Below are 26854 nucleotides of genomic sequence, written 5' to 3' on the forward strand. Positions count from 1 at the left end.
TAAGAAAGCTTGACAGAGATCTTGTAGGTGTTTGTCTCTGTCTGAGGGGTTGGAGCAAATGCGGTTGTATCGCAGAGCTTGGCTGTAGACGATGGATTGTGTTGTGTGGTCAGGGTGAAAGCTGGAGGCATGCAGGTAGGAATAGCGGTCAGTAGGTTTCCGGTATAGGGTGGTGTTTATGTGACCATTGTTTATTAGCACTGTAGTGTCCAGGAAGTGGATCTCTTGTGTGGACTGGACCAGGCTGAGGTTGGTGGTGGGATGGAAATTGTTGAAATCATGGTGGAATTCCTCAAGGGCTTCTTTCATCATGTCATCATGTCATCATGAATAGGTCGGAATATGAACAAGAGGCTGCTCGGCAGCTCTCCAACACGAGTTTCTACAAGCCATTACCCTCTGATCCCACTGAGAGTTACCAAAAGCAACTACAGCATTTGCTCAAGAAACTTCCTGAAAAAGCACAAGATCAAATCCGCACAGACACACCCCTGGAACCCCGACCTGGGATATTCTATCTGGGATATCCCCCCCTGACCTGGGATATTCTATTGTCACTTTGGATGGGCTATCACCAGCAGGAGAGTGAATTTGTGTGGGGGGGTGGAGGGTGAGAAAACCTGGATTTGTGCTGGAAATGGCCCACCTGATGATCACTTTAGATAAGTTATTACCAGCAGGACAGTGGGGTGGGAGGAGGTATTGGTTCATATTCTCTGTGTATATATAAAGTCTGCTGCAGTTTCCACGATATGCATCTGATGAAGTGAGCTGTAGCTCATGAAAGCTTATGCTCTAATAAATTGGTTAGTCTCTAAGGTGCCACAAGTACTCCTTTTCTTTTTAAGATTACTTGTTAACGTTTCCTTTTCAAAGTTTTTATTACAGTCATTTGATATTGTACTTTTAGAGAAGAAATCTATGTAGTTAAAAATAAAAATAAAAATTTTAAAAAGCAACTGATTGCCTATAAATAAGGTCGTGTTGACTTATTATGTCTGCTGTCCTGGAAAAAAAATTGCACAAGTGAGATAAAGGAGGCAATAGTGTCTGTTTAACGTAACCCTCCGTAATTTTAATTTGATATAACGTCTGGCAAAGTAAAAGCCTCTTGCCATATTTCCTTTGGGAAATGATTCCATAGGCCATGTAATCACATAAACTGTCCGTACTGAAAACAAAACTAACCCACAGAGCTCTATATCTCTTATAAAGATTAAAAACCTGAGTGAAAATATCTCTGCTAACCACATACAGAAATAACTAAGTGTGGATGCAATTCAGAGGAAATATTAGTCTTTATTTTGTCAAAGGTCTTGTCTACACAACGTTCGAGCACTGATCTAACTAAAAGGGTTTAGAATCCAAAATACAGTAGAACCTCAGAGTTACAAACACCAGAGTTACAAACTGATTAATCAACCACACACCTCATTTGGAACCGGAAGTACACAATCAGGCAGCAGCAGAGACCAAAAAAAAAAAAAAAAAAAAAAGCAAATACAGTATAGTACTGTGTTAAACGTAAACTACTAAAAAAATAAAGGGAAAGCAGCATTTTTCTTCTGCGTAATAAAGTTTCAAAGCTGTATTAAGTCAATGTTCAGTTGTAAACTTTTGAAAGAACAACCCTAATGTTTTCTTCTGAGTTACGAACATTTCAGTTGCAAACAACCTCCATTCCTGAGGTGTTCGTAACTCTGAGGTTTTACTGTAGTTACATCAGTGCAACTCCCTAGTGTGGACACTTATTTCAGATTAAGAATGTCCTATTTCCATTTTGATTAAGATGATTTCTTACCAATGTAAGCAAAACCAAAACAAGCTGTTCTTAATCTGAAATAAGCCCTGTCCACACCACTCTGTGCTCAACTGTTAGACTAGCCCAAAGGATAAGAAAATCTTTCATATCGGTCTCCTACTTAAAATACAAGGCCCAAACCTAAAAAAATTTTCTCATGCAAAACTCCCACTGAAGTCAAAGGGAGTTTTGCATGAGTAAGGATTGCAAGACGGGGCGCAATATGTGATACAGGTGACTCCTTTTAACATAATGGGCCAAATACCAGTCTTATTTATATGGCTATAATTCCAGGATAGCTCCAAAATTGTGGGGCTGCTATTGGATTTACACTGGTGTAACTGAAAGCAGAATTTCATGCAAATACTGTCCCATCGACTTATGGCCTGATCCAAAGCTCATTTAAATCAAGCTTCCATTGATTTCAAAAAGCTTTGGATCAAGCCATTAATCAGAGACATGATGTAAACTTTTATTTTATACAAACAATGGGTTAGCAGGTTATTAGCAGGCCAAATTCTTAACCAAGGTAAAGTTTATATTGCCTGTCTCTCAAGATATGACAATTTTATTTCTCAGATACACATGATTTGCAATTCTGTTACAATCAAAATCAGCTCTTGCCTATATCTGAGCTTGGAATTTGGCCCAAACACTTTAAGAATACTTCCTTTGGATTTTATTTCACTTATTTTGTCTTTATCTATTATAAGATGTGTGTGGGCGGGGAGGCGGTTTAAAATACATTTAATTTAAAAAATTAAGTAGCTATTATAAATAAAAAATACCAAATTACAAGATAAATAAAATAGTCCAAAACAACTTAAAACACTAAAACAAATACACATTAAACACAGAACAGTTCTCTAGCCTCCCAGATAACTGAATTTCAGATCACACACAGAATATATTGTAGGATTTGGAACCTGGACCCTCACTCCAGCTACTTTGCACCACTTCAGCAGTACAACGCAACTGGAAAGCCAATGTGTCTGGCCCCTTGAAGATTCCTCCAGTGTAGGAGGGCATATCTAGCCAAATCTATCCCAGCATATCTGAGTGAATGGCACCATGGCTGGAACATCTCCATGTCTTGGCAATGGCTGTCAGAGCTGCTGGCTGTCAGAGCAAAGAGGAGCTGCCACTGGAGACCAGACTAGCAGCTGATCAGGCCCAGATTTACAGGTGTGGATAATGATGAGTAAAGGTCACCTTTGCCCCACATCACCATCAAACATGCACCGAGACCAACCTTGAATCTAGGTCCAAGTATGTGAACATATATAATATTACATGGCATTATGCCACTTCCCTTATTACAAAGTCCTACAGAAAATCATATCCTCTCATATGGAATTTTTGAGCCATCCCCTAAAATTTAATAGAAATGATTCAAAATACCTATAGTGATAATACCCTCTATTAAATTCATAGTAACTTCTACAGAACCCTGTTACATTGCTAGAGAAATGTATGGGTTTAGTCCCAAATAAATTCAATGGCACTCTTCCATAAGGCCTGGTCCATATCCGGAATATTCTGTGGAAGCTGTTGGGTGCTCAGTGCTTTTGAAAATGAGGAAGGTGCCTAAATATGGAGGTGGGGCCCTGATTTATAGCTCTTGGATTTAGCTGAGTGGTCGATCCACAGTCAGATTTCAAGCAAACTTCGCCAAATGTGAGAAGGTATTTGGATCCAGTGTTCTGGTTCTGGCCCTTCTCTACTGTAAAGCAACCAAGAAGTATTTTTTCCTCACATAAGCAAATGCCGTTTTAAATGTCCTACGTTAAGCAGGAAGGGCCCTGAATTGTAAGCGTATCCATCCTCTCATGAGAACTTTGGACAGAAGTATAGGCAAATGCAGAGGAAGACTGAGCCACAGGGTTCCACTGACACTTCAAACAGTGATTCACTGTGCCTCCACACAAGTCACTTAGCCTCACGTTTTATCCATTTGTAAAGCATTTACAGTAACAGGGCCCATCCTCTGCTCTCAGTCAATTCAGAGTCGTTCCACTGACTCCAACTGAGTTATTTTGTATTTTACACTGGGGTGTCACAGAACAGAATTTGACCCACTGGTAATATTACATACCTAGCTTCCTAGGTTTTAACGATAAAATAGGGCCCCAGGGTTCATAAAGCCCTCTGAGTTCCTTGGATGAAAGAATGCAAATGCAAACTACTCTAATCTGGTGTCGGAATCCTGTTTCTCATTTCTGGAATAGTTATTCTTCAAATACTTCCCGTGTGTCTTCTTGCCAACTCTGATCTCTTCGGAAGTTGCATATCAGTGCTTTCAGATCAGAGAGGGAGTTTTGCTGCATGTAGTTAAGCCTCATTCTTAGCAGTTTAAGGCATGGATATGCTCATTACAGTACACCAGGGGTCAGCAACCTTTCAGAAGAGGTGTGCCGAGTCTTCATTTATTCACTCTAATTTAAGGTTTTGCATGCCAGTAATACATTTTAACGTTTTTAGAAGGTCTCTTTCTATAAGTCAATAATAATATAATGAAACTATTGTTGTATGTAAAGTAAATAAGGTTTTTAAAATGTTTAAGAAGCTTCATTTAAAATTAAATTAAAATGCAGAGCCCCCCGGACCCGTGGCCAGGACCCAGGCAGTGTGAGTGCCCCTGAAAATCAGCTCGCGTGCCACCTTTGGCACGCGTGCCATAGGTTGCCTACCCCTGCAGTACACCAACCTGCCTTGTTCTGTGAAAAAGCCAAATAAAGATAATGGACCAAATTCTCCTCTCAGTTACACTGCTACAGCTTCATTGATCCAGTAGAGTTGCACCTGCGCACTAGAGAAAAATTCAGTCTAATTAAACATCAAAGCCTTTAGTTTTAGCTTACTTTACATATTAGTAGAATCCACATAGCTATCCATTCTTGCTTAATTAGACACAGCTTGTTTCCTACACAGGAGTAATCCACATGAGTTTTCCTCCTTTTCTTCTAGATTAGTCCTTGAGGGTAGCTGGCTAGTTCCTAAAACCCACAAATCTGCTGAAATCTGTGTGTATCTGGGTAGAGAGGAAAACTGGTCTAAGAGTAGGCTGTCCAAACTGAAGGCCCTGTTTGCCTCTGTTCTTACCTTTGCACAGTGCTTTACGAACAGTGGATCTGATTCACTGCTCTGGAACACCAGTTTTACACCAGTGTAATGCCATTGATTTCAGTGGCATAAAACAGATGTGAAGGAATAGTGAATGAGGCTGTAAGACTACACATATGGATGTACAAGTCATTTCTCACATCACTGAAATGCAGCCATCTTTGATCTGGAAAGTGGTGGCCAACAATACATCACAATATTTTAGTGCAAGAACCAAAGACTACTACACCCAATTAATACTTAAGGTGAAGTCACCGTAGACAGGAAGACTGTAATATACAATTCAGAATTTGACCAGGACACATTTATTTTTGCAAATCATGCAATGAGATTTTTAACTAGAGCTGGACACATTTTTTTATTGAAATATTTTTTAAATTATTTTTTAAATTATTTTAACTATTTAAAAAATAAAATGGCTTCTCATGTAAAACTTTCATTTTGGTCAAAAATTGTCCCTTTTTTTTTGACAAAAAGAAAAAAATGTTTTTTTCAAAACTTGAAAAAAGTTTTACTGCAAATCATTTTGAAAACTTATTTTTTTTAATTTTGCTTTTTCATTTAAAAACCAAAATATTTCTGAGGATTTTAAAAATATATATTATTATTAGAGACAATGTGGGCAAGGTAATATCATTTATTTGACAACTTCTGTTGGTGAAAGAGACAAGCTTTCGAGCTTACATACAGCTCTGTAACTAAAGACTGTATTATAATGCACACAGACTGGGGGGCTAAATTAAAGATGCACAGTTAACCTTATTTCTGGCATTTACCAACATTTGAGTGCTTGATTTTGCATCCTTAATGTTCTTTTGCAGTAGTTTTCTGTATTAATTTATATATAAAATGTAAGATAATTATTACTATTTATGTTAATGAGATATTGGGCTTGATTCTGCTTCCACTGAAATGAACAGAAGTTTTGCCACTGATCACAGTGACTGGGGGGACTTCTGCGTAAGCTTGAAAGCTTGTCTTTCTTACCAAACAGAAGTTGGTCCAATAAAAGCTATTACCTTACCATCCCTGTCTCTCTAAACGAAACACACAGTTGGCACTGAAAAGAAGTTCTTACTAAGGCTGCAAAATCCAGACCGTGAATCTGCAAACACTTTAAAATGGATATTTCAGAAGCAGCTGCTTCTGCAGCTACATTATTATATAGGCCAGCCCTCTGAGCTATGATGTTCTTTAATCAATTCTGACCTACCCTTTCTCTCAGGATATGTCAATTTTATGAGTCAGGGTTTACGCTGACCTTGAAGAACAGTTATGTAACTGAGATTCAGTATTCCAAAAAAGAAAGAAAAAATAGAGCCTGATTGCCCTGAAACAATTAGAGTAAAATTGACTTATCATACTATGTACCATTTAAATGATCTAGGTATATATAGTAATATGGTGTGCTGAAATACACAGACTTATAACATAACATTACTAAAGCAATTATTGAACATATTGCATGTAGATGAAACTAGCTACAACTCTGTAGAACTGGAGAGGATATAAAGGATTTTGTGACTCTTACTAGTCTCAATGGAATTTCTCTCTCTCATTTAATGTATTTTAGGATTTTTATGAAGCCTTGATCTGCTTCCCCATGTCTACTTAGGTTTAATCTACCAGGAAACATAAACCAGTGATGTTTAGCAATCCTGGGTGTTTAGGGCTCCCTCTACAAAGTGTCAAAACATTTCAGTTGGTCAGAAATAGGATGACTTTTGACTGTGGAATTATTTGATTCCATCTTTAGCAAAAGTACTTTTCTTCTTCGGGTCATGACATGGGCATAAGCAGCAGAGAGTCTGTTGCTAAAGCAGCATTAAAATAGTACAACTGCAAAAGATGCACTGTCCCATATGCAGGTCAGAAGCATTGCTGCACTGGTGCTTGGGACAGACGGGCAGCAGTTCATGCAGTCTGCACCTCCTCTGTTCAGGAGCTTGCAAGATCTGCCCCTGGGATCTGCACTAGCTTGTCCTCTCCTATCTAAAGGAACTTTGCAGGAACTGCCCCCATTGTACTCCTGACTTGCCCAAACCTGGGGCTGCTGAGAAGATGGTGCAGAGCTGGTGACGCCAGTTCTGTGGCTGGGCGTAGAGGTCCCCTGCCTCAGGATATTCCCCGGAGGGGAACTTAATGCCTGCCTGAGGCCCCATTTTATCAGCCTAGCTGGCACAAAGAGACCACAGGACAATGACGAATTGACCCACCGAGTTTAGCAACGTCGGCGTGTCCAGACACATATACTTACAAGGGCCCTGATTCAGCCACAAGCTCCCAGCAGGTGAACCCTCTGCACCCAGACAAAGCCCCTATTGACCTGATAATTTACCAGGCTTTTTTAAAATCTCCAATTTCTACAAAAAAAAATATCACAAGCAACTTATAAACACGGCAAACATATTTTAGACACACACTGAAGATAGAAATACCAGCGTGTGCCAGATAAGACTTTCCATTTAGTCTGGTACTCTCCAGTCCAGCCATAGCGAATATCTCACATTTCAGTGGAAGATGGAAATATATGTAATGCTGCTGCATATTGTCAAAAGAAAAGGAGTACTTGTGGCACCTTAGAGACTAACAAATTGTCAAAAGAGAACGCCTTGCCAACTCCCACAGCTGATCAGCTTACGCCATGGAGTCTGATGTTCAGATTTCCCTTGCAGTAATTGTGATATAAACACCCCCTCTAGTATGGCATAATATAGAATATCTGTCCTATTACTCACTTTACTCTGCCACTCATAAGTTATGAGGTATCCCAAACTAATGGCAATTCATACACTACCCATCACCACACACATCTAATACACAGGTGTGGGCTCCTAGATAGCACCTTTCTCTCTACAGCTCCTGTGTTTCTCTTTCCTTCCCCCCTCCTTGATTCTGCCTGTTGTCATGGCGCTTTCTTCTTCGCAGCACAGACTCAGGGCCAGAGTTTCAAAGGTATTTAGTGGGCTTTTCCACTTCTAGCCACCTCAGCACCTTGCAGGATCCGATCTAATGCACCCAACTGGACCCTTCCCCAGGGGAGGCCCACAACAGGGGTTTGAGGAACCCAACTTCACATTGTCCCTGGGAGGGGGGATGTGTTTGAGACTTCCCAGAGGACCAGGCCCCTCAATAACACAGATTCCAGGCCTGGTGCAGGCTCCTACCGAGTCAGGAAAATAGGGAAGGTGGCAGGGCTCCTCTCTTGCAGGCTGACTACCCAGCAGACTCTGTGCTTTTATGTCTGTTTCGCAGAGGCTGAGGGGATGATCTGGCCAATTCTATATTCCGGAAGTGCCCTAAACTTCCTAGAAGCTAATGGGAGACATGGTTGTTAAAGGAATACATGATCAGGCTAACAAAGAGTTACCTGCACTTCACCTGAAGTCCCACTATCTGCTCTGAGGTACCGGCCCATTTTCTATGATTAGCAAACAGATTTTGCTCAGGAGGAATTGAGAGCTGCATTAGTATTTCTCCAGGAGAGCATCAGCTACAGCTCCCTGTGGGACAGGAGCCTCTGCCCCGCCAGGACAGGGAGCTGGCCTTAGTAGCAGCTATACTCTGCATGCCCTCACAGGTGTTTGGCTAGTCAATCCATGTAATAATGATCCCTCTGGCTCTAATATAGTACTTTTACAACCATAGATCACAAAGTGCTCTACAAGGGAGGCTTATATCATTATTCTCATGATGACCCCGAGACACAGAGGTGAAGCAATTTGCCCAAGGTTGCCCAACAGCTCAGCGGATATACTTGGGTTGTAAACTCTTTGGAGAAGGAGTCGCCTTTTCATTCTGTAGAGTGCCTAACACAACGGGATCCTGGTTCATGACTAGAGCTCTTAGATGCCACTGCAATATAACTCATAAGTAAGAATAACAACAGTACAGTCAGGAATCCTTTGGTCACACTCCACGATCTACACCCCAGTCACGAGCCACCTTTTCATGGTGCTATGAGGAGAGTAACATAGTTCCATGATACCGAGGAGGATTTGGGACCATTTGCATGTCTCCTCCACAGCCTTCCAACCTTACATAGAAACACTATCCTTCAGTATCCATGGTGAGGGCTGGGCAGGATCTGGCCATTAGGAAGCACTGAATTTGCACTCGATAGTGATTTAAACTTCTGTCATTACAGCAAAATAGCAACAGCATGAGCTAGCCAGATTTTAACAAGTAAATCTACATAAAAGCTTGCTCTGAAAGTGACTGCTTAATATAATGACCAGCTGTCTCTTCAATTCTTGCTGAGGCAACCTATGTTCTCATTATTATTCATTGGAAAAAAAAAAGCCTGTTTTGTCTATACGGGCAGTTTCAGAGAAATAATAATATTACTTGACAGACTGAGATGCTAAGTGGGTCTCCCCCCGCCCCAGACATGCTGTTCATTTCCAAAAAGGGGAAGAGTGCTGATTACTATGAATTAAGGCAGTGGCCAGTGTCTGTCTGTCTGTCTCTCTGGCCCAGTGACTGTGGATAAACACTTAAATGGTTATTGGGCCAAAGAGCAAGAATGATTCTGTAGTCTAGGGGTTAGGCAGGGCATCCACCTAAGAGATGGGAGACCCCTGTGTCCAGTCCTCTGTTCCAATCACTCTTTCTTTTTTTATTCACAGTGGAACAGCTTCAACAGGAGAGACTGAGGGAGCCCCACATGAGGCTATCCCATAGCTCTGTAGTTAGAGTACTCTCTTGATAGCTTGGGGACCCCTGTTCAAATACTTTCCTTCTCCCTCTGGCAGAGAGAGGGGACTGGAACCCAGGTCTCTCATATCCCAGGCAAGTGCTCTAACTGCTGGGCTAAAAGTTACAAGGTGGGTGGCAGCAGCTGCTGCTGCTTTTGAATGATCCAGTAGGCACCCCCTGATTCCGCTTACCAGATCAGGCCCCCTATGCAACTTAGGAGGCTGAATGCCTGTCTTCCCCTGGTTTGTATATCCCTCTAGGGAAGTGGTGGGCAACCTGCCGCACGCGGCCTGTCAGGATAATCCACTGGCGGACCGCACCGCTTCCCACGTCTCTCATTGGCCGGGAACGGCAAACCGCAGCCACTGGGAGCTGCGGGTGGCTGTGCCTGCGGACGGTCAATGTAAACAAACTGTCTCGCGGCCCGCCAGCAGATTACCCTGATTGGCCGCAGGTTGGCCATCACTGCTCTAGGGCTTAGGTGGAGGACAGGCATCCAAACGTCTAGAAAGAGGGAGCAGTGAGCATGCCCAGAGGAAGATACAGGTGCCCAGGGAATTTTACTCTGAAAAATCTAGGCATTGGGTGAGCTTAGGTGCCTATGGGGTTCAGTGGGAGCCAAAACTGGGATTTAGACGCCTAAAACAGGGACTTATGTGCCTAAGTCTGGGGTTTAGGTGCCTAAGTAGCTTTGTGGATCTTACCCCTTACTGTGTGAGAATATGATAGCAGTCAGCAGTGAAGCTTGGCCACTGGGTGACAACATTATGCTGTTGCTGAACCTGGTTAGCTGGTGCTGAAACCCTGCAGGGTAATAACTAGTGACTCACTGGGGCAGCCATAGCTCATTAGAGTCCATCCTGAGTAAAAAGGAGGTGGGGGCCTAGGACAAAGACCTCTCAAAGGGAGTTGTCATAGGGGTGGGGAAGAAGGGTTAGATGATATTATATTTTTCAATGATCCTTGTGTTCATTTAAAATAAACCCCAGGAGAGGGTGATATTTTTTACAGAGTTTGTTACCGTGTGTCAGTTGGGTGGGGACTTCACCTGCTTATATTACTTAAATTGCAAGCTCACTGGGGTCTTTTTGTTATGCATGTACAGGGCCTTGCACAACGGAATCTGAACCACTCCTTTGGGTATTAGTGCAATACAACTAATAATGTTATTAAGGTTCCACAGCAGTTTCCATTCTAATCTCTTGTTTTCACAAGCTCATACCTTTCTGAAACCTCTTGGCCTGAGACCCCTTTGGCTGTTTTTGAGTTACGAGACAGCAATAATTACACACTCACCCTTTCCCCAATTTTAAGAAAATTTTTAACGATTTGGGATTATGGGAAGGAGTTAGCACTCTTTTTTCTGGGAATGGGGGTAGGTACAGTGGTGGGGGGAGGGTTGTTTTTTTTTTTAAAGAAAAGTGGCATGTTCTGTGGTAATGAGTTTAAGGGCTTTTTATAGGTTTGTGGGGGGGGGAACAATCAGATCATTTACAGGGAATTGGAAAAAAACCACTGTTGAGCATGTTCGGTGGGAAATAGCTAAAGCAGACTATGGTTAGAGTAGCATACGGTATTTGTTTCACAACACACAGGCTGCTCAAATCACTGATGTCAAATTAAAAACATGTCTAAACTCTGGGACATGCACTGTTCTTAACCATGGGTTATTGCTTCTTTTTAGTCAGCGATTGAACTCAATGGGCCTGAATCTCCATTTTGGCGTGCTGGTTTTCCACAGATGTAATTCCACTGACCAGTATCGTTCCTCCTGACTTAAACCAGTGCAACTGAGAGGAAAATCCAGCAGATTTTTTCCCCTGTGTTTTAAAAGAGAGAAAATTTTAAAAAATTTAAATAGAGCCGCACACTGGTGCTTGTTTGGAGTCTACCACATCACCTACCCTCGATGAGAATCTGTTTAAAAGTAAATTCATCTTTCAACACATTCCCACCCGCACAATAACCATGAATGGAAGGATTTTGTACTATTCTACAAAAGCAACTGAGTGGAGTTCATTGATCTATTTGCTTAAAAAGCAGGAAGTAAATCAGAATATCCCACCCCCATCCCTCCCCCCACATCTTTGTATTTTTCTTGCAGTTTTTCATTTAGGGTCACAGGGTGCTTGTGTAACACACTGGTGAGTGTGTGTTACAGGTTCCCCACTGTGCCCCTTCCACAGGGGATATGAATCTGTTACATCTCCATCTAGAACGCATGTCTTTTTTAGCTCAAGCTGTAGCAGCTCATGGTTTTAGCTCTGGAGATCCCCAGTTCTCTCCCTGATGTGACAGTCAAGATGGAAGTCACACGTGGCCCTTGCACAGATGTGAAAGGGGGCATGCGGGGGATGCAAGTAACACCTGGGGTCTGATCCTATACCATAGCTACTGGTAAACATGCATTGATTTCAATGGTACAGGATTGGTTCCATGGTCCATCTATCACAGTCCTTGCACCTCTCTCAGTGAAAGATCTGGTTAAGGCCTGTGGCAGTAGCCGTGCTGGCCACCCCAAACGGGAAGGAAAAAGTTGACCATGGCCCTTCCTCTCCCCATTCCACGCTGGCCAGCAGACCAGTCCAGCAGCAAGGTGGAGAACACGCTGCGTTCCCTATTCCCTTTTAGGTGGGGCACCTACAGCCTAATACAAAACCCACTGAAATCAATGGGAATCTTTCCACTGTGGGCTTAGGATCAAGCCCCAAGTGCTTACTGAGGCCTTAATAAATGGTAAGCAGCTTTCCTCCCCTAACTAATTGTAGCACATAGTATCTCAACATTTCCATTTAAAAATAATTAAATCACTGAGTGGCCTAAAATAATAAAGCCCAGATTCTGATCTGAAACTAGATTTTGTGCACAGTGAAATATAATGTGTTTACAACTTTGGCCAACCTTCTGCGTTCTGTGCAGTTACATACAGCTGGGGTAGCAATCACAAAGGCTATTAACCATCATGCGTCAGGGCATAACCTGGTCCCTGGTGTGGGGCTCTTTTGGGGTAGTACTGAACACAGGTGTACTGTGGGATTTTCATCCTTGTCTGAAGTATCCGATGCTTCAGCAATATATTTTGGCACGTGCCTAAAGTTAAGCACATGAACAGTCCATTGACTTTACTGGGACGGTTCACTGTTTAAAGTTAGGCATGTGCTAAAGGGTGAAATGGGGCCACCAGCTTTTGTCAGGGACAGGCCGCCAGACGAGATGCATCATTGTTCTGTTCTGGTATTGCATTGTTTGTGTTCAAAGGCCTGCTCCTCCTGTGCAATAGAGAATTTTGCCATTGATTTCAGTGGGAAAGGAATGAGCTCTCACTGAAGGAACACTTAAGATTTTGAGAATGGATTTTTGAGAAACTTTTGAATGGATTTCTCCTAAATTTTCTTATAAATTTTTTCCAATTTCTCTGTTTATTGATTAATCCTTTCAATTCACTGATATCTTATTCTAATAATTTTTTTCCAATTTCTCTGTACATAAAAATAACAATAATGATAATAATAAAAATATTTTGCGGTCCGTTCAAAAGCCTCTGGCGCTCCAGATTTGGCTCACAGTCCGCCTATTGACTACCCCTTATCTAGAGACTAAGAAGGAATGGCAATACATCCAACTTAAACATGCCATCTCCCATTAGTTTGGCCCTGATATCTGCACTATCCCAGACTCAGATGAACTGCTTTCATTTCTTCAGATATTACCCAGATTACCAAAACCTATGGCAACACTATCTGCGAATCTGGCCAGCAAACTTGAATTAAACATGGATTTCCTAGAAAAGATACAAGAGGAGGAAATAGGCCAATTATTCTCTGCTAACTAATGGAAACAAATTTTAGCCAGTGCTTTGAATTGCTCCTTGGACCTCTGGTTAAGATTAATCTTGTGGAAACTCATACGGAGGATGCAGTGGACCCCTCTCCGATTGTTCACAACAGGTGCCGCTAAGTCAGACAAATGTTGCCGGTGTAATTCAGCAGACGCTAATTTAACCCCCCATGTGCTCCACGAATGCTCGTACATCTGAATATTTGGCCAGAACTTAATTGCTGTTATTTTTTTCCTAACAAATAAAATTGTGTAACAAGCTAAACATGTAATTTTAAACCTAATGGATATTAATTGGAAGCTAAATTAATATGAAAAACTTTGACACTAATAATTGCTAAAAGACTAGTGCTACAAAAATGGAAATCCAAAAAGCAACCCACAATTGAAGATTGGAGCACAGACATCATAAGATTGGCCACCCTGTAAAGAAGTGTATACCATAACTGAAATACCCAGTATCTCAGAGATATGGAATGCTCTCCTGGAAGTATCAGGATGATCCTATTAAATGAGTACAGGCCCCCCTCACCTTCACCTCTTCTCTGCCCACTTTCTTCCCTCCTCTTCTCTTTTCCCCTCCTCTAACATTTGCTTCTGTTATTTACCTTATTTTAATTTTGTTTTCCCAATAAACAATGTTTGTTTGTAAACTGTGCAATAAAAATAATTAATTTATACTTTAACCATTCATATTATATATAATCAAATGTTTTAAATATAGTTAAGATTAGGTAGCCAGTGGTTGACACTTTATAAGAAGTTTTATGTATAGTTTGTTGTTCTATATACATTAATTTAATAAAAAGTTAATAGGAAAAAAATTGTTTCACAAACTATAGCTGCATAAAATAAGATGTGAGATACTTAAGGTGATAGAGGAAATCAATGGCATGCCAGGAATAGGATCCAGGAGTCCTGAATCCCATTTCCTGCTCTCATATTAGGTTTTATGATATGTAAACTTGATCCTAAATAGAAAGAATCATAGAATCATAGAATATCAGGGTTGGAAGGGACCTCAGGAGGTCATCTAGTCCAACCCCCTGCTCAAAGCAGGACCAATCCCCAACGAAAGGTAATACTACGCTCCATTTTAATATATGATATACTCACTAGGATCCAAATCATCAGTCTGGCACTTTTGGCCCTGCTTTGAGCAGGGGGTTGGACTAGATGACCTCCTGAGGTCCCTTCCAACCCTGATACTCTATGACTCTTCATGTGTCAGAACTGCATGATTTGGTGGGACTCTGCAGCTGCAGAGACCTACATGGACTTGGAAGGGAGGCGCAGACAAACCTCCTCTGGAGCAATGGGGTAAGTGTAACCCACTGGCCAGGAGTTCTGTCTTCTCCCTCCTACGTTTGACTGGGTCGGGGTTGGGTTGTTCATCTTCATGGGGCCTTGTCTCCTGGCAGCTGTCATCCAGCGAAGAGTGCTGTTGCACACTGCCCCTCTCAGGTTTCCTGTGGTTGCCTATCAGTTGTGAGGAAGCAACCCCCATCATGGAGTCAGGGCAGTACTGTGAGTGCTGAGTGCCTCCTCAGTGTCATCTCCTAGCTCTCAGGTGAACCCCCCATGCCTCTGTCACTAGTTTGGGTGGTTTCCTTATGTGATGGATGCTACTCTTGGCCAAGCCACCAGGGATTGCACTGGGGACCTCCACAGCTAAAAGAATGGGCTGTCACAGCTTGAGGTAACACTCTCTAGCTGGGGCTGTAACAGACTGTCATCCTTTGCAGATTGGGCAGAGGGAGGGGGAAGACAGAACTCCTGGCCAGAGACTCTTCCCCAAAGAGGTCACAAATATTATGTTTGTGTCACAATTAGAGTGGTCCTTTCTCTTCTCCTGTGAGAGCTAATGGCATTAGCAACCTGGGGACAGTGCAAGGACAAAGGGAAGGACTGGGATCCAAAGAGGTCTGCATATTCACATGAGATGCTTTTTCTGAAAGATAAGCTCTAGTTCAAACAGGAATTATTTTGAGGAAGTTCCATGGCCAGTGTTATGCAGGAGGTCAGACTAGATGAGCACAGTGGTCCCTTCTGGCCGTAGAATCTATTAGTATGTGATCTCTGCATCTACTCCTAGTACCTCTAGCCTTCTCTCTCATGGAATGGGGGTGAATCTCTATCACCTCCTACAATCATGCACCATTCTCGGGATCAGACAGGGCTACCACCAATCCTTACCGTCTTGTAAATCAGCCCAAGGCTCTGGCACTCCAACCAGTAATTAGACAACATACACACTAAACGTTACCCTGGGCATTAAGCTCACCAGAAACAAAAGCAGGACAATTAGAGATACCTTGGCAGCCTAGGAACCACAGCTCAGGATCCACCCAACCATGTTTAAAGCTATGTCTAATATCTGCCTATCAAAGAGAGAATTCATTTGGAGTGTCTGTTTGAGCAGTGAAATAGGCTGATTTCCCACTCCCTCCTCAATTGTGAACAGAAAGGTGGGGGTTTTTTGTTTTAAATTCAGTGTTTCCCTGGTGCCACACACAAATTCAATACTGGGATCATTAACAAAGTGAATCTATTTTCAGAGTAAATACAGAGACCACCTAAGGTTGTATTAGCAACAACTAAGTAGGAGACATTACGAGATAAAAATGAACAAGTCTTTCTCATTGCAGCAAACTCCTAATGTGCAGTGGGCACAGAGGTGGATTTACAGTGAAACACAGGGTGCCCTGGCAAAGGCCCCCCAGCGACAGGGGGCTCCAGGGTCGGGCAGCTGTGGGGGCAGAAGCTTGGTCCTGCTGGCTCCTGGGGATCCTGCTGCAGGCTCCACACCCACCGGCAGCCAAGCTCCTCCCTCCCCCACCCCTTCCCTGCCTCCTCCCCGAGCGTGCTGCGTTCCCGTCCCTCCCTGTCCCTCCCAGCGCTTCCTCCACTGCCAGACAGCTGTTTGCCGGCGCTCAGGTCCTTCCGGGATTGAGGGGGAGGAGCAGGACCACAGCGCGCTCAGGGGAGGAGGCGGAGAAGAGGTGGGGCTGCGGCCTTGGGGAAGGGGGGGGAATCGGGGCAGGGCGGAGTGGGGCCCCCGCACTCCCTCTACACATAGCCCCCCCAGTCCTCTGCCGTGAGCCACTCAGGGTAGGGGGCTGGGGTGGGGCAGGGGGCTGGGAGCACCCCCATGACCCCAGCCCACAACCCCAGCCCCCTGCCCTGACTCCTGCACCCCCCTCACACACCTCCAGCCCCCTGCCCTCCCTGACTCCTGCACCAACCCCCTACATCCGCACCCCTACCCTGAGCACCAAACGGGAGCTCCTGCACACACACACCCCATGTTCCCACCTGCACCCCTCGCACCAAATGGGAGCTGCTCCTGGTAAGCACTCCACACCCCAACCTCCTGCCCCTACCCTGAGCCCCCTCCCGTACCCTAACTCCTGGCCAGACCCTGCACCCCAACCCCCAGCCTGCTCCTGCACCCTAACTTTCTCCCAGACGCTGCACCCCCAGCCCTGAGCCCCGTCCCACACCATACATCCTGGCCAGACCCCACACGCCAATGCTTTTTAACAATTTTTTTTTTTTAAATAAAAGTGCTCTTATTCAAAGAGCTTTACAATAGTTAGCTAACGGTACAAACAATATTTGGAAAGATCATTAAGTGGTCCGCTGAGACCCTCAGCAATTTTCAAGTGGTCTGTAGAAAAATAATTTAGACTAGAAAAACCATCAAGGTACCTCACTTTATTTTCATTTACTTCCTATTACTTATAGGAGGAGGATAAAGAGAAAAAGAACGAAAAACGGGGGCAGGGGGGAGATAAGAGAGAATGTTCTTTTTCTTGGCTGAGTCCCAAGGAGGGGCCCCGAAAATGAAGCTGAACCCAGGGCCCCACAAACTCTAAATCCGCCATTGGGTGGGCAGCACACCAAGTGGATCTAACTGTATGACAAGTAAGGCATGTTTCACCCACACGCTACTTTGCCACTGCAGTTCGCATGGTGTAGCCTGTGCTGTTGCCCCCTCTTCTCTCAAAAAATGCTTTGTCAGAAAATAGGAGCAATACTTCACAAAACAGAAAGCAAGAACTGACCCCAAAAGATTTCTCTGCTCTGCATCCCTGGGGCCAAGGTTTATGCAAAGCCATCGTTACTCTAGGAAAAACTACCAGTCTCGTACCAAGATGTAAACATTGTTGGATGGTTCCATCGGAGCAACATTTACTCCAGGCTGCCCGATGGTCCTGCTGGCCCCTCTTGCCTGGATGTGGCCACTAAACTGCAGATGAGCTTTGTTGCTCGGCAACAATACACAACTGTCACAGCCAGGTCGTGGGCAGTCAGACCTAATAGTCAGAGCCAGAGTCCACCATCACAAGACAGGAGTCAGCTGGGTGAGGAGACCAGGAGGTCAGAAGCAGAGGACAGACGAGATCAGAACCACAAGGCACGAACCAGAATCAGGCCAGGTCAGGATACCCGGGGTAAGCGGCAGGAGACAAACTGGAGATTGGGAACCACAAGTTATATGCCAGGAGTCAAGATGGGTTGAGATACCAGGAAATCAAGCAGGAGAAGCAGAAGCAGGTAGCACAAGGCACAGAGTCCAGAGCAGGGCAGAGCCTAGTTGTTCAGACAGCTTCCTGATCCTACTGCTGGCTTAGGCAGGGCCAGGGGGCCAAACAGCCACTCTGCCAACAGGACCTTAGGGGCAGAGCCTCACACTGGGGCTGGGTTTCATGGGTCCCAGGTAAGCTATTGTCAGCATACTACCAGGTAGAGGACTAGAGTATGGCTGCTCCCATGAACCCTGCGGGCCCAGGTTTGAGACCTGTGGGTTATGCCAACAACCTGTTCTTCCTCCTTCAACTCGTTCCTTAAAACACACTTCTTTCTCTCAACCTTCCCTTGCCAATCTCCTCTTTGGGGCAGCCCCCTCCCACTCTTGTGCCTGAACCGTATGTGTTTTTGTTGTAGGGGGTCTAATTTAAGCCTTGATCTTGCAACTGGGGCAGACCCCTGAGACCCTCATGGAGCTCCATCGACTTCACTCCACGGGAATGGATCCCATTCATCTACTGGGATGGTTTGCCTGAGAGTGACTGAGTTTTCCCTTTTGCCCCAATCTTTCAGCTCTCACTGTCTGTGTCTTTAGCATGGTTGTGGCAGTTTTGATTTGAAGCTTTGGGATTGGTTTTGTTGCACGCTGCTGAAATGATTATCCATGTGTACTTTACAAATGATCAAGACTTGGGGCCTGATCCTGCAGTCTTTGCACACCGAAACCTCCCGTCAGAGTCAGTAGGAGTTTGGGGTGTGTGTGAAAAATGCAAGGCTTGGGCCCTAAAAGGTTATATCTATTTCCCAGCGATCCTGCTTTATCATGAGAAATGTTAAAATAGGACACACTGAATTGAATTTAGCAGTCAAATGTTGCAGTAAATGAAGAGAGGCAACTATAGGAGATGCACAAATGAGCTACAATGGAACTGTACTGAGAAGTCAATAACAGAGACGGGAAGGTTTAATCTCAGTGATACAAGGTGCCGCCACCAGCTAAAACAGTCTGCATCCCATGGAGTTAGGGTTGGCTTAAGATTGCTTTAGAGCAGTTAATCTATGAGCCTGCTCCTGCACCCGCTGAAGTCAATGGCCAAATCACCATTGATTTCAGTGGAAGCAGGATCAGGCCTCATTTAAGGGATCTTACGCTCCCCAGACCCGTTCCCCCCCACCCCACCACTATGCATTAATTAATGCACAAGGAGAACAGATAATTTCTGAAAACATTTACAGTACAGTTTATGCCCAGATGTTCCCAACCACCTGCAATAAGCTGAGCAACTCAGTCACATTTACAAATCACAATTCTTGTTCACTGACCACAGCCTTTCCTGCTCCGCAGAGCGGACAAACGCGCCAATTCAAACTGTAGAAGGAGATACAGGTATTCAATACTTACTTTCTCAGGACTGCGATTTCATTCTCTATGCTGCTTTCCTTCCCCTTCAGTGCTTTCTTGGGGATGCACTTGACTGCAAATAGTTTTCCACTAGCTCTCTCTTTGGCCAAAACTACTTCAGAAAACGCACCCCTGAAAGAAGGAAAAGATTGGTCTCAAAATATATCCTTTCTGTACCTGTACTTCAGGTGTGGACGTAGGTCTATGAAAGCTGCTATACTCATCTGTGTTATCAAGAACAACATTTTACACATATATAGCATCTTTCATTTGCTTTATAAACTATGCATATGTTAACATTCATGGCATATTCCTGTTGCCAAGGCTTACTGAGTAAATGGACAGTTTTAATAAAGAATCATGGTCTATTTTTATTAATTATTATTAGTAGTAGTATTACAACAGCACCTAAAAGCTTAGGCATGGACTGGGACCCTGTTGTGCTAGGAGCTTTATAAACACAGAAGAAACAGAAAAGTTCTTGCCCAAGGCGCTTACAATCAACGTAGTATAAGCACAGGTCTGTAACCTAGAACCTCCAAAATTCTATTCCTAGTTTTGCCACTGACTTAACATGTGACTTCAGGTAAGTCACTTAGTATCTTCTGCCTAAATTTCCCACCTATAATAATACTTCACTCTCTGAGATTTTAGGAGGCCTTGTTCATAAATGTTCATAAGCGCTTGCTTAGTGATCCTTGGCCAAGATACTTGGAATAACTTCCCAATTATTGTTAAAAGTGCCATGGGATCTGAAAGGATCACCAGAGGTCAGGACCAGAGCTGTAAATCTCCCTTGAAAGATGAGATGGCACATTCAGCAGCCCAGTGTGCCCCAGCACCATTTGTTCAATCCTGATTCAGATGGAGAAGAAGACTAGCTAATGAGTCTTTTTACGCAATGTAAAACTAATCCTCAGAACAAACTGCTACAAGAGATTACTGAAGGAAAGAGCGTAAGAGGATTCAAAACAGGATCAGGTGTGTACGTGAATAATATGAACATCCACAGTTACATCAGATAGGAGAAAATGTATAAAGGATATATATGTTTGAGGGTACAAGCCAACCACTAACTTCCAAGAGTGGGGGAAAAACCCCCCGCCTTTAATGTATCTCTCTTATATCTTCTTCTGAAGTATCTGGTACTGGTCAGAGACAGGATACTACACTAGATGAACATTGGTTCTGGTTCAGAATGGCAATTTCTACGGTACGGCTAATCAAAAAATATTTCCTGCAGCACCTTGGTTTGCCCTATAGGTCTCACAGCCAATTGCTTATCTGACAAGATAACAGCCTACGGTCATACAGCTGTATTATCATATTTTTATCAAATAAAAAGAACCAGGATATGTTTTCCTTCAAGCAGTACATTATTCTGCCAACCACATGGCACTCCATAAAAAGACAAGTCACTAGCAACCTGAACAAACCACAGCCATGCTCCAGCAAGCTCTTAAAATGTTAATATTTGATCACAACCTCATTAAACTCCCATGAACTTTCTCTGACTTTTCATTTCCCAGGATTGCTGGTTATCTAGGTGTCTGTGAATAAACAGAAGCTTTTCCTTTTCATAGCCAGGCTCTTCCTTCATGATCCATAGATCTGATGACACAGTCAAGCATTTGTGACCTCACAATTGCTCCCTTGGATGTGAAAGAACTGAATGAATAATTGCATGAATGGATAAATGAATCCGAGAAGCGCAGGAGGATGGTGATTAGGAAAGAGAACGCTTCTGTTTACACAGAAAGACTTTTGTAGTTCATAGTAAGTAATAAGGAAACTATAACAGGAAGTTAGGAATAGATTATTGGGATTGCTACAAAGGGTATGTTGTGAATTTTGCCTACGTGCAGAAGTGACCTTTTAAGCACGGGATAGCATGGTGTTCCAGAGGTCTTTCACTAAACAATGGGCCCAGATTCTGATCTGACTTGTGCGTTTCTACAAACAGGGTAACCTCACTGACTTCTGCTCAGTGCTTCTGGGCTTAGATAATAGCTTTTCGGTGCACCGTGGAACCAATGCACTGCATTCTGGGGCTCACACACATTGTATCTAACGGCTTGAGCAATAAAGAACCAAGCAGGGCAACAGGATTTGTAAAGACCTATGCAGTGATTTCATTACGCCTGAATACTTGTAGTTATTTAATGAATGAAATTATTCTTTCACTTAGGGTGACCAGATGACAAGAACAAAAAAACGGGACACGTGGGGGGGCAGCCACAGGCTCATGCCCCCACCGGGGCCGGCTCTAGGTTTTTTGCCGCCCCAAGCAAAAAAAAAAAAGCCAGAGTGCCACCGAAGCAAAATATCGGGACAAATGGCGTCCCGACCGTACATCGGTTGAGACACGGAACAAACAACTAAATATTGGGACAGTCCCAATTTTATTGGGACATCTGGTCACCCTACTTTCACGCCAACCCTAATGCTTAGAACAGCTTAGTCAATGATCACACATGTCCTGAGTCAGCTAGCTGCTGAGAACCTTCAATTCCCATTGACTTCTGTAGGCAATGAGGGTGCTCAGCCTCTCGCTCATAGGATTGCCCCCAAGCACCCTCCTGTTCCTCCAAAGAACTCCTCGGGGCCTGTTCTTGGATGCTTTTGACGCATATAAACAACCCTGTGCTCTGCATGCGTTTGGTTGTGTACCACAGCAGTCTCTTGTCTTTAGCCTGCAAGTGCTTCAAGGAAGGGATCGCTTATCCGGGCAGCTCGTTTTACCTACTGTGTACATTCATGGTGCTGTAAAACTAAAGAAAGCTTCCATTTTGAACTCAAGTTCATTGCCGTTCTAAAACAATGAAACAAATGAAGACCCGGCTTTTATGTTCCTTTTCAGTAGGCACTGCTCTAGGAAATGCCTGGGTTTCAGCTGCCGTAAAAATTTTAATGTGTTTCCTCCTCCATTTACTGGCAAGACTCTGGGCACAGAAGTTGTACCAGACCCTGGATGTGAATTTACTGCCCCTTGAATGTTTCCTGGGAACTTAAGAGTTCTACTCACTATAATTAACACCGTATTTCTTTAATGGTTGTTGTCATTCGAAGGACAAAATGGGACAATCCTCGCTGAATGATAGCTTTTGGCACTCACAGACCACTCTTCACGTTGTGAGTGTTGAACAAACACTGGGCTAGATTCATGCAGCCTGTGGTGGTGAAAAGTATCCCGAGAGTGACAACTTTCAGCAATGGTGGGCACCTACAACCGCCTCTCCTTTGGGGGCTCACAGCCCCCAAAGTGGCATCACTGGTTAGGGAGAGGATGTAACCAGGGGAGCAATGAAAGACAGCGACAACCTTAAGACTAAAAGGGAGAGGAGAGACATATCGGAAGCCAAAGAGAAGGAGGTTGTAGTAGTCAAGAGGGGATTAATTCAGGAAAGGCCCAGGGAATTAGGGATGGAGATCAAGAGGAAGGAAAGGATTGCATAGATATGATAGAGGAAGAAGGAACAGGGCTTAGCAAGAGCCAGAGAGAGAGAGAGAGAGAGAGGAATCAAAGGGTATGTTGCCACCACCGGGTGTGATAGCAGCAAAGCCATAGCAGCACAGACTTCAGCGTGCACAAGTAATTATCGGGGTTCTGGGATGGGCTTGCACAGCCTGTGCTCACGCACATACTGCCGAGGCCTGACTGCTAGCTACATTAAAACTAGTTGGGGTTTGTCTACACGTGCTGCAAGCACACTGTGACTGCACTGTAGACATACCTACAGACAGCTCCAAACAGTCTTGGTGAAGTTGTCATCGGTGATGTAGGGGGGAGAGATTAAAGTGTATGGATGGACTGGAATTTAGTTTAATTGTAGAGCTACTGGGCCACATTCATCCATCCTTAAGGGTCTGATCCAACTCCCATTAAACTCCTCCTGACTTCAGCAGGAGCAGGATTGAGCCTTAAGGGCCAAATTCAACTCTAGCATAATCACTGAAGTTGCACCAGAGATGCACATTGCCCAGTTCAAACAGGAATTATTTTAGGGAGGTTTCATGACCTGTGATATGCAGGGGGGCTGACTTGATGAGCCCCTTCTCACTTTAGAATCTATGTCTGCTGTATTTATTCATTTATTTGTGCAAACTGTATTTCTCCCTCCCTTCTCCTTACCCCCTCTTCCTCCTCCTCCCAAAACCAACCAAGCATCAGAACATTCTGCCACCTCATTATTCGGAATTGACTCTCTTACCCCAGCTTCCAACATTTCAATCCTTCTCACTAGTTCCCACAATAGCAACTTTTCCCCTGAATTCAAGGAGGCAGACCTACAGCCTCTTGCAAGGTCACCACCAACTCTTCCCCAGAAATGAACAAATGCAAATGGAGGCATAGGAAACCACAATCATTACCCATTTCTGTTCTCATGTTTTGTTCATGTATGTCCTATATCCCTTACTTCCCTTCCTAGCCAGAGCGCTCCAGAACCACTGAGCCCATCAGTCCAGCTAGAGAATATTTTTAGTTTAAGGCTCTAATGTCTCCTTTAACATCAAGATTTTAATCAAGAGCAAAAATTTAGTTCTGGGGTCTTCAATATTTTGAAATCTTTGTTCCTCTTTAGGGTTAAAATAAGCAAAAGTTCTGCATGTTACTCTCTATAAAAGGCTGCTTAGTTCTAGTAAACACTGTATACCCAACATCAAAGCAGCATGATTATCAAGGACACAGATTTTATTAAACATCACTAGGGATAATAAGTAAATTCAATCCAAAATCCAGTCTTATTCCATCCTGAGTTAGTTATTTCCATTGTACACTACAATGCTTTTCTGAACTCTGTTCCCTAATATTCTCTGGACAGACAACTTTATCTGCAGTATTAGCTGCGTGGGGGCTCGCAGACACTTGCCGATCATTCCATGGTGTTAGTTTACAGCAACCCACTTTTATCTTTGGGTATTTTCCTCCCTCCCTTGTTGACCGCAAATGCAATCTTTATAGATGAATGAATGCAATTTATAAAGTATGTTTCATCCAAATATCCCAAAGTTTTCTCCTACTGGGCGGAAGGCAGCAGCTGTTTAACAGTGCCCTGCAACATTACAAGACAAAAGTGTAGAAAGAACAGGGGGAATTTTTAGACAAGCAGAATGCAACTGCACACCTGGAATTTGTACAGGACGCTGAACCCTCTAATCTAACAAGAAGTGCCACATGATCTTTAATGACAAGAAGAGATTCAAGATTTCCCATTTGCATCGCATACAAATAGCACATTCCAGCATGCCACGGCACTGGCTCAGTAACACACTACGTGAACCTCCATCGATATTTCCCATAGAACTTGAGTTTTCTTTGGGAGTTTCCTTTCCAAGTATTGATCAGACTCCAGTCTGCTGCTAAGCTGATGAGTTCTATCAAATGACATCCCACATGGTATTGCTGCTGGAAGGATGGTTCATGTAGTCTGCTAAGACTGGTAGATCCATTACTCAGACCGTGGGGAAAGCCAGGGAAGGAAGTGGTCAGTTCCCTCCTGATTCTAAGGTGACCAAAGTATTAAGGCCTCTATTTAGCAAAACACTTATGCACATGCTTAAGTCCATCCCCTCTTCAACAAAGCACTTCTGCATTTGCTTAACTTTAAGCTTGTGCTTACATCACTGAAGCAAACAGGATGTAAGCACATACCTATAGTCAAGCACTTGCTTAAATGCTTTCCTGCATCAGGGCTTAAATCCGTGATGCACATAGCCTGTCTCTCTACAAAGTTCTCATAAGTCCCTCTCCTGCTAACATTTAAGTATGAGAAACTTTTTGCATGTGAGTGTGCCCATTGCATTTAATGAGGCTATGAAGGTGCTTAAGTGTTTGCCAGATCCACTCCCTATAAGGAGCTGTCTTATGGAAGCTACATTTCCAAACTAGTTGTGGAGTCCTGAAACTGTGGAAGGCAAGACTATGCTGGGGATGACAGAATCAATGGCAAAAATCAATGTCTTTACAAACTGATCGGTAAGATTTTGAAGTGTGAATGTATTTTTATCGGAAGTTTCATGGGTGGAAAAGTACAATGCCTTTGAAGACAGCAAGTGAAGTGAGTTTTCTACCTTGTGAAAATGTCCTGCAGGATTTTGTCCCTCTCCCACAATGTGACCAATAAATTATTTTCACACTAAAGGGAAAACTTGTATGGTATTTTTCACAGATAGGCCAAGATTTAAAAAACATTAGACTAAAGTTAGGCACCTAATGGCTGAGATTTTAAAGCTACTAAGTGATTTGGATGCCCAGTTCCCATTAAATGGGAAATAGCGAAGGGTGAGACTTTCAAAGTGCCTAAGGGAATTAGAAGCATATTTACTACTCCTAAATCCCTTAGCAATTTAGAAAAATCCCATCCCAAGTCTCCAAAACTTTTAAGCACCTTGGAAAATCCCAGCCTACATCTAAAGTTAATATAGTATATTAAATAAATAAGGAATCTGATTTTCAAAAGTGAAAATCAATGGGAGCTGGTGGGTGCCTAGCTCTTCTGCAAAATCAGACCGCCTATTTAGGTGCCTAAATACGGACTTAGGAGCTGAATTTTGGGCTCCTATTTTTAGAAGTCTTGGCCATGCAGTTTTTCATCCTAGGGGCTTGGGTCTTTACAAACCTTTAATTAAGCCACAAAACGCTTCTGTGATCTAGGTACGTTTTTAACACGTTTCAAAAAAGGGTATAATAGAAGCACAGAGGGATTAAGTGACTTGCCCAGCATCACACAGCCAGTGATCAAACTTTGGAAGACAGTCAAGGAATCCTGATACCCTATCACTGTCTAAAACCATTGGACCATGCAGCATCCCACAAGACGTCCACCTTCTATAATTTGAATTTGTTTGTATCATTTCCCATCCTAATTACTCTCTTTAATATAGAGTTACAAGCACAGATTAGGGTTTCAAGAACTTTGTTAGAACACGTATTTGCATCCAAATGCATTCCATCTTTGCCAGTTTTCTAACAGAAAACAATAGCTACAATATTAAACTGTAGTGCATATAAAGATGTATTAAGGTGCAAGAATCTTTGCCCTTCCACATTTCTCTAGTTTGTTCAAACTGCAGTGGTTCTCAAACTAGGGGAGCCACTTGTTCAGGGAAAGCCCCTGGTGGGATGGGCCGGTTTGTTTAGCTGCCGCTTCCGCAGGTTCGGCCGATCACGGCTCCCACTGGCTGCAGTTCGCCGCTCCAGGCCATTGGAGGCTACGGGAAGCGGCGCGGGCCAAGGGATGTGCTGGCCGCCCTTCCCGCAGCCCACATTGGTCTGGGGCAGCAAACCGCGGCCAATGGGAACCACAATTGACCAAACCTGCAGATGCGTCAGGTAAACATATCGGCCCGGCCCGCCAGGGGCTTTCCCTGAACAAGTGGCGCCCCTAGTTTGAGAACCACTGTTCAAACTGTGATTTAAATATGAAAATTCAAATCCTGAGATAAAATGAATGAAATGT

The 26854-nt window shown here is 43.5% G+C and overlaps 1 protein-coding gene across 2 annotated transcripts in view; it reads right to left on the bottom strand.

Moving 5' to 3' along the window:
- The window catches only part of CAMK1D (calcium/calmodulin dependent protein kinase ID), a 378222-nt gene that overhangs the window by 200356 nt on the left and 151012 nt on the right, over positions 1-26854 (bottom strand). For both annotated transcript variants that reach the window (XM_073328749.2, XM_073328750.2), the window contains exon 2: positions 19395-19526. In XM_073328749.2, the coding sequence (XP_073184850.1) occupies positions 19395-19526 (132 nt within the window). The remainder of the gene's footprint in view (positions 1-19394; positions 19527-26854) is intronic.

This window comes from Lepidochelys kempii, chromosome 1, assembly GCF_965140285.1.
Source record: "Lepidochelys kempii isolate rLepKem1 chromosome 1, rLepKem1.hap1, whole genome shotgun sequence".
Lineage (NCBI taxonomy): Eukaryota > Metazoa > Chordata > Testudines > Cheloniidae > Lepidochelys > Lepidochelys kempii.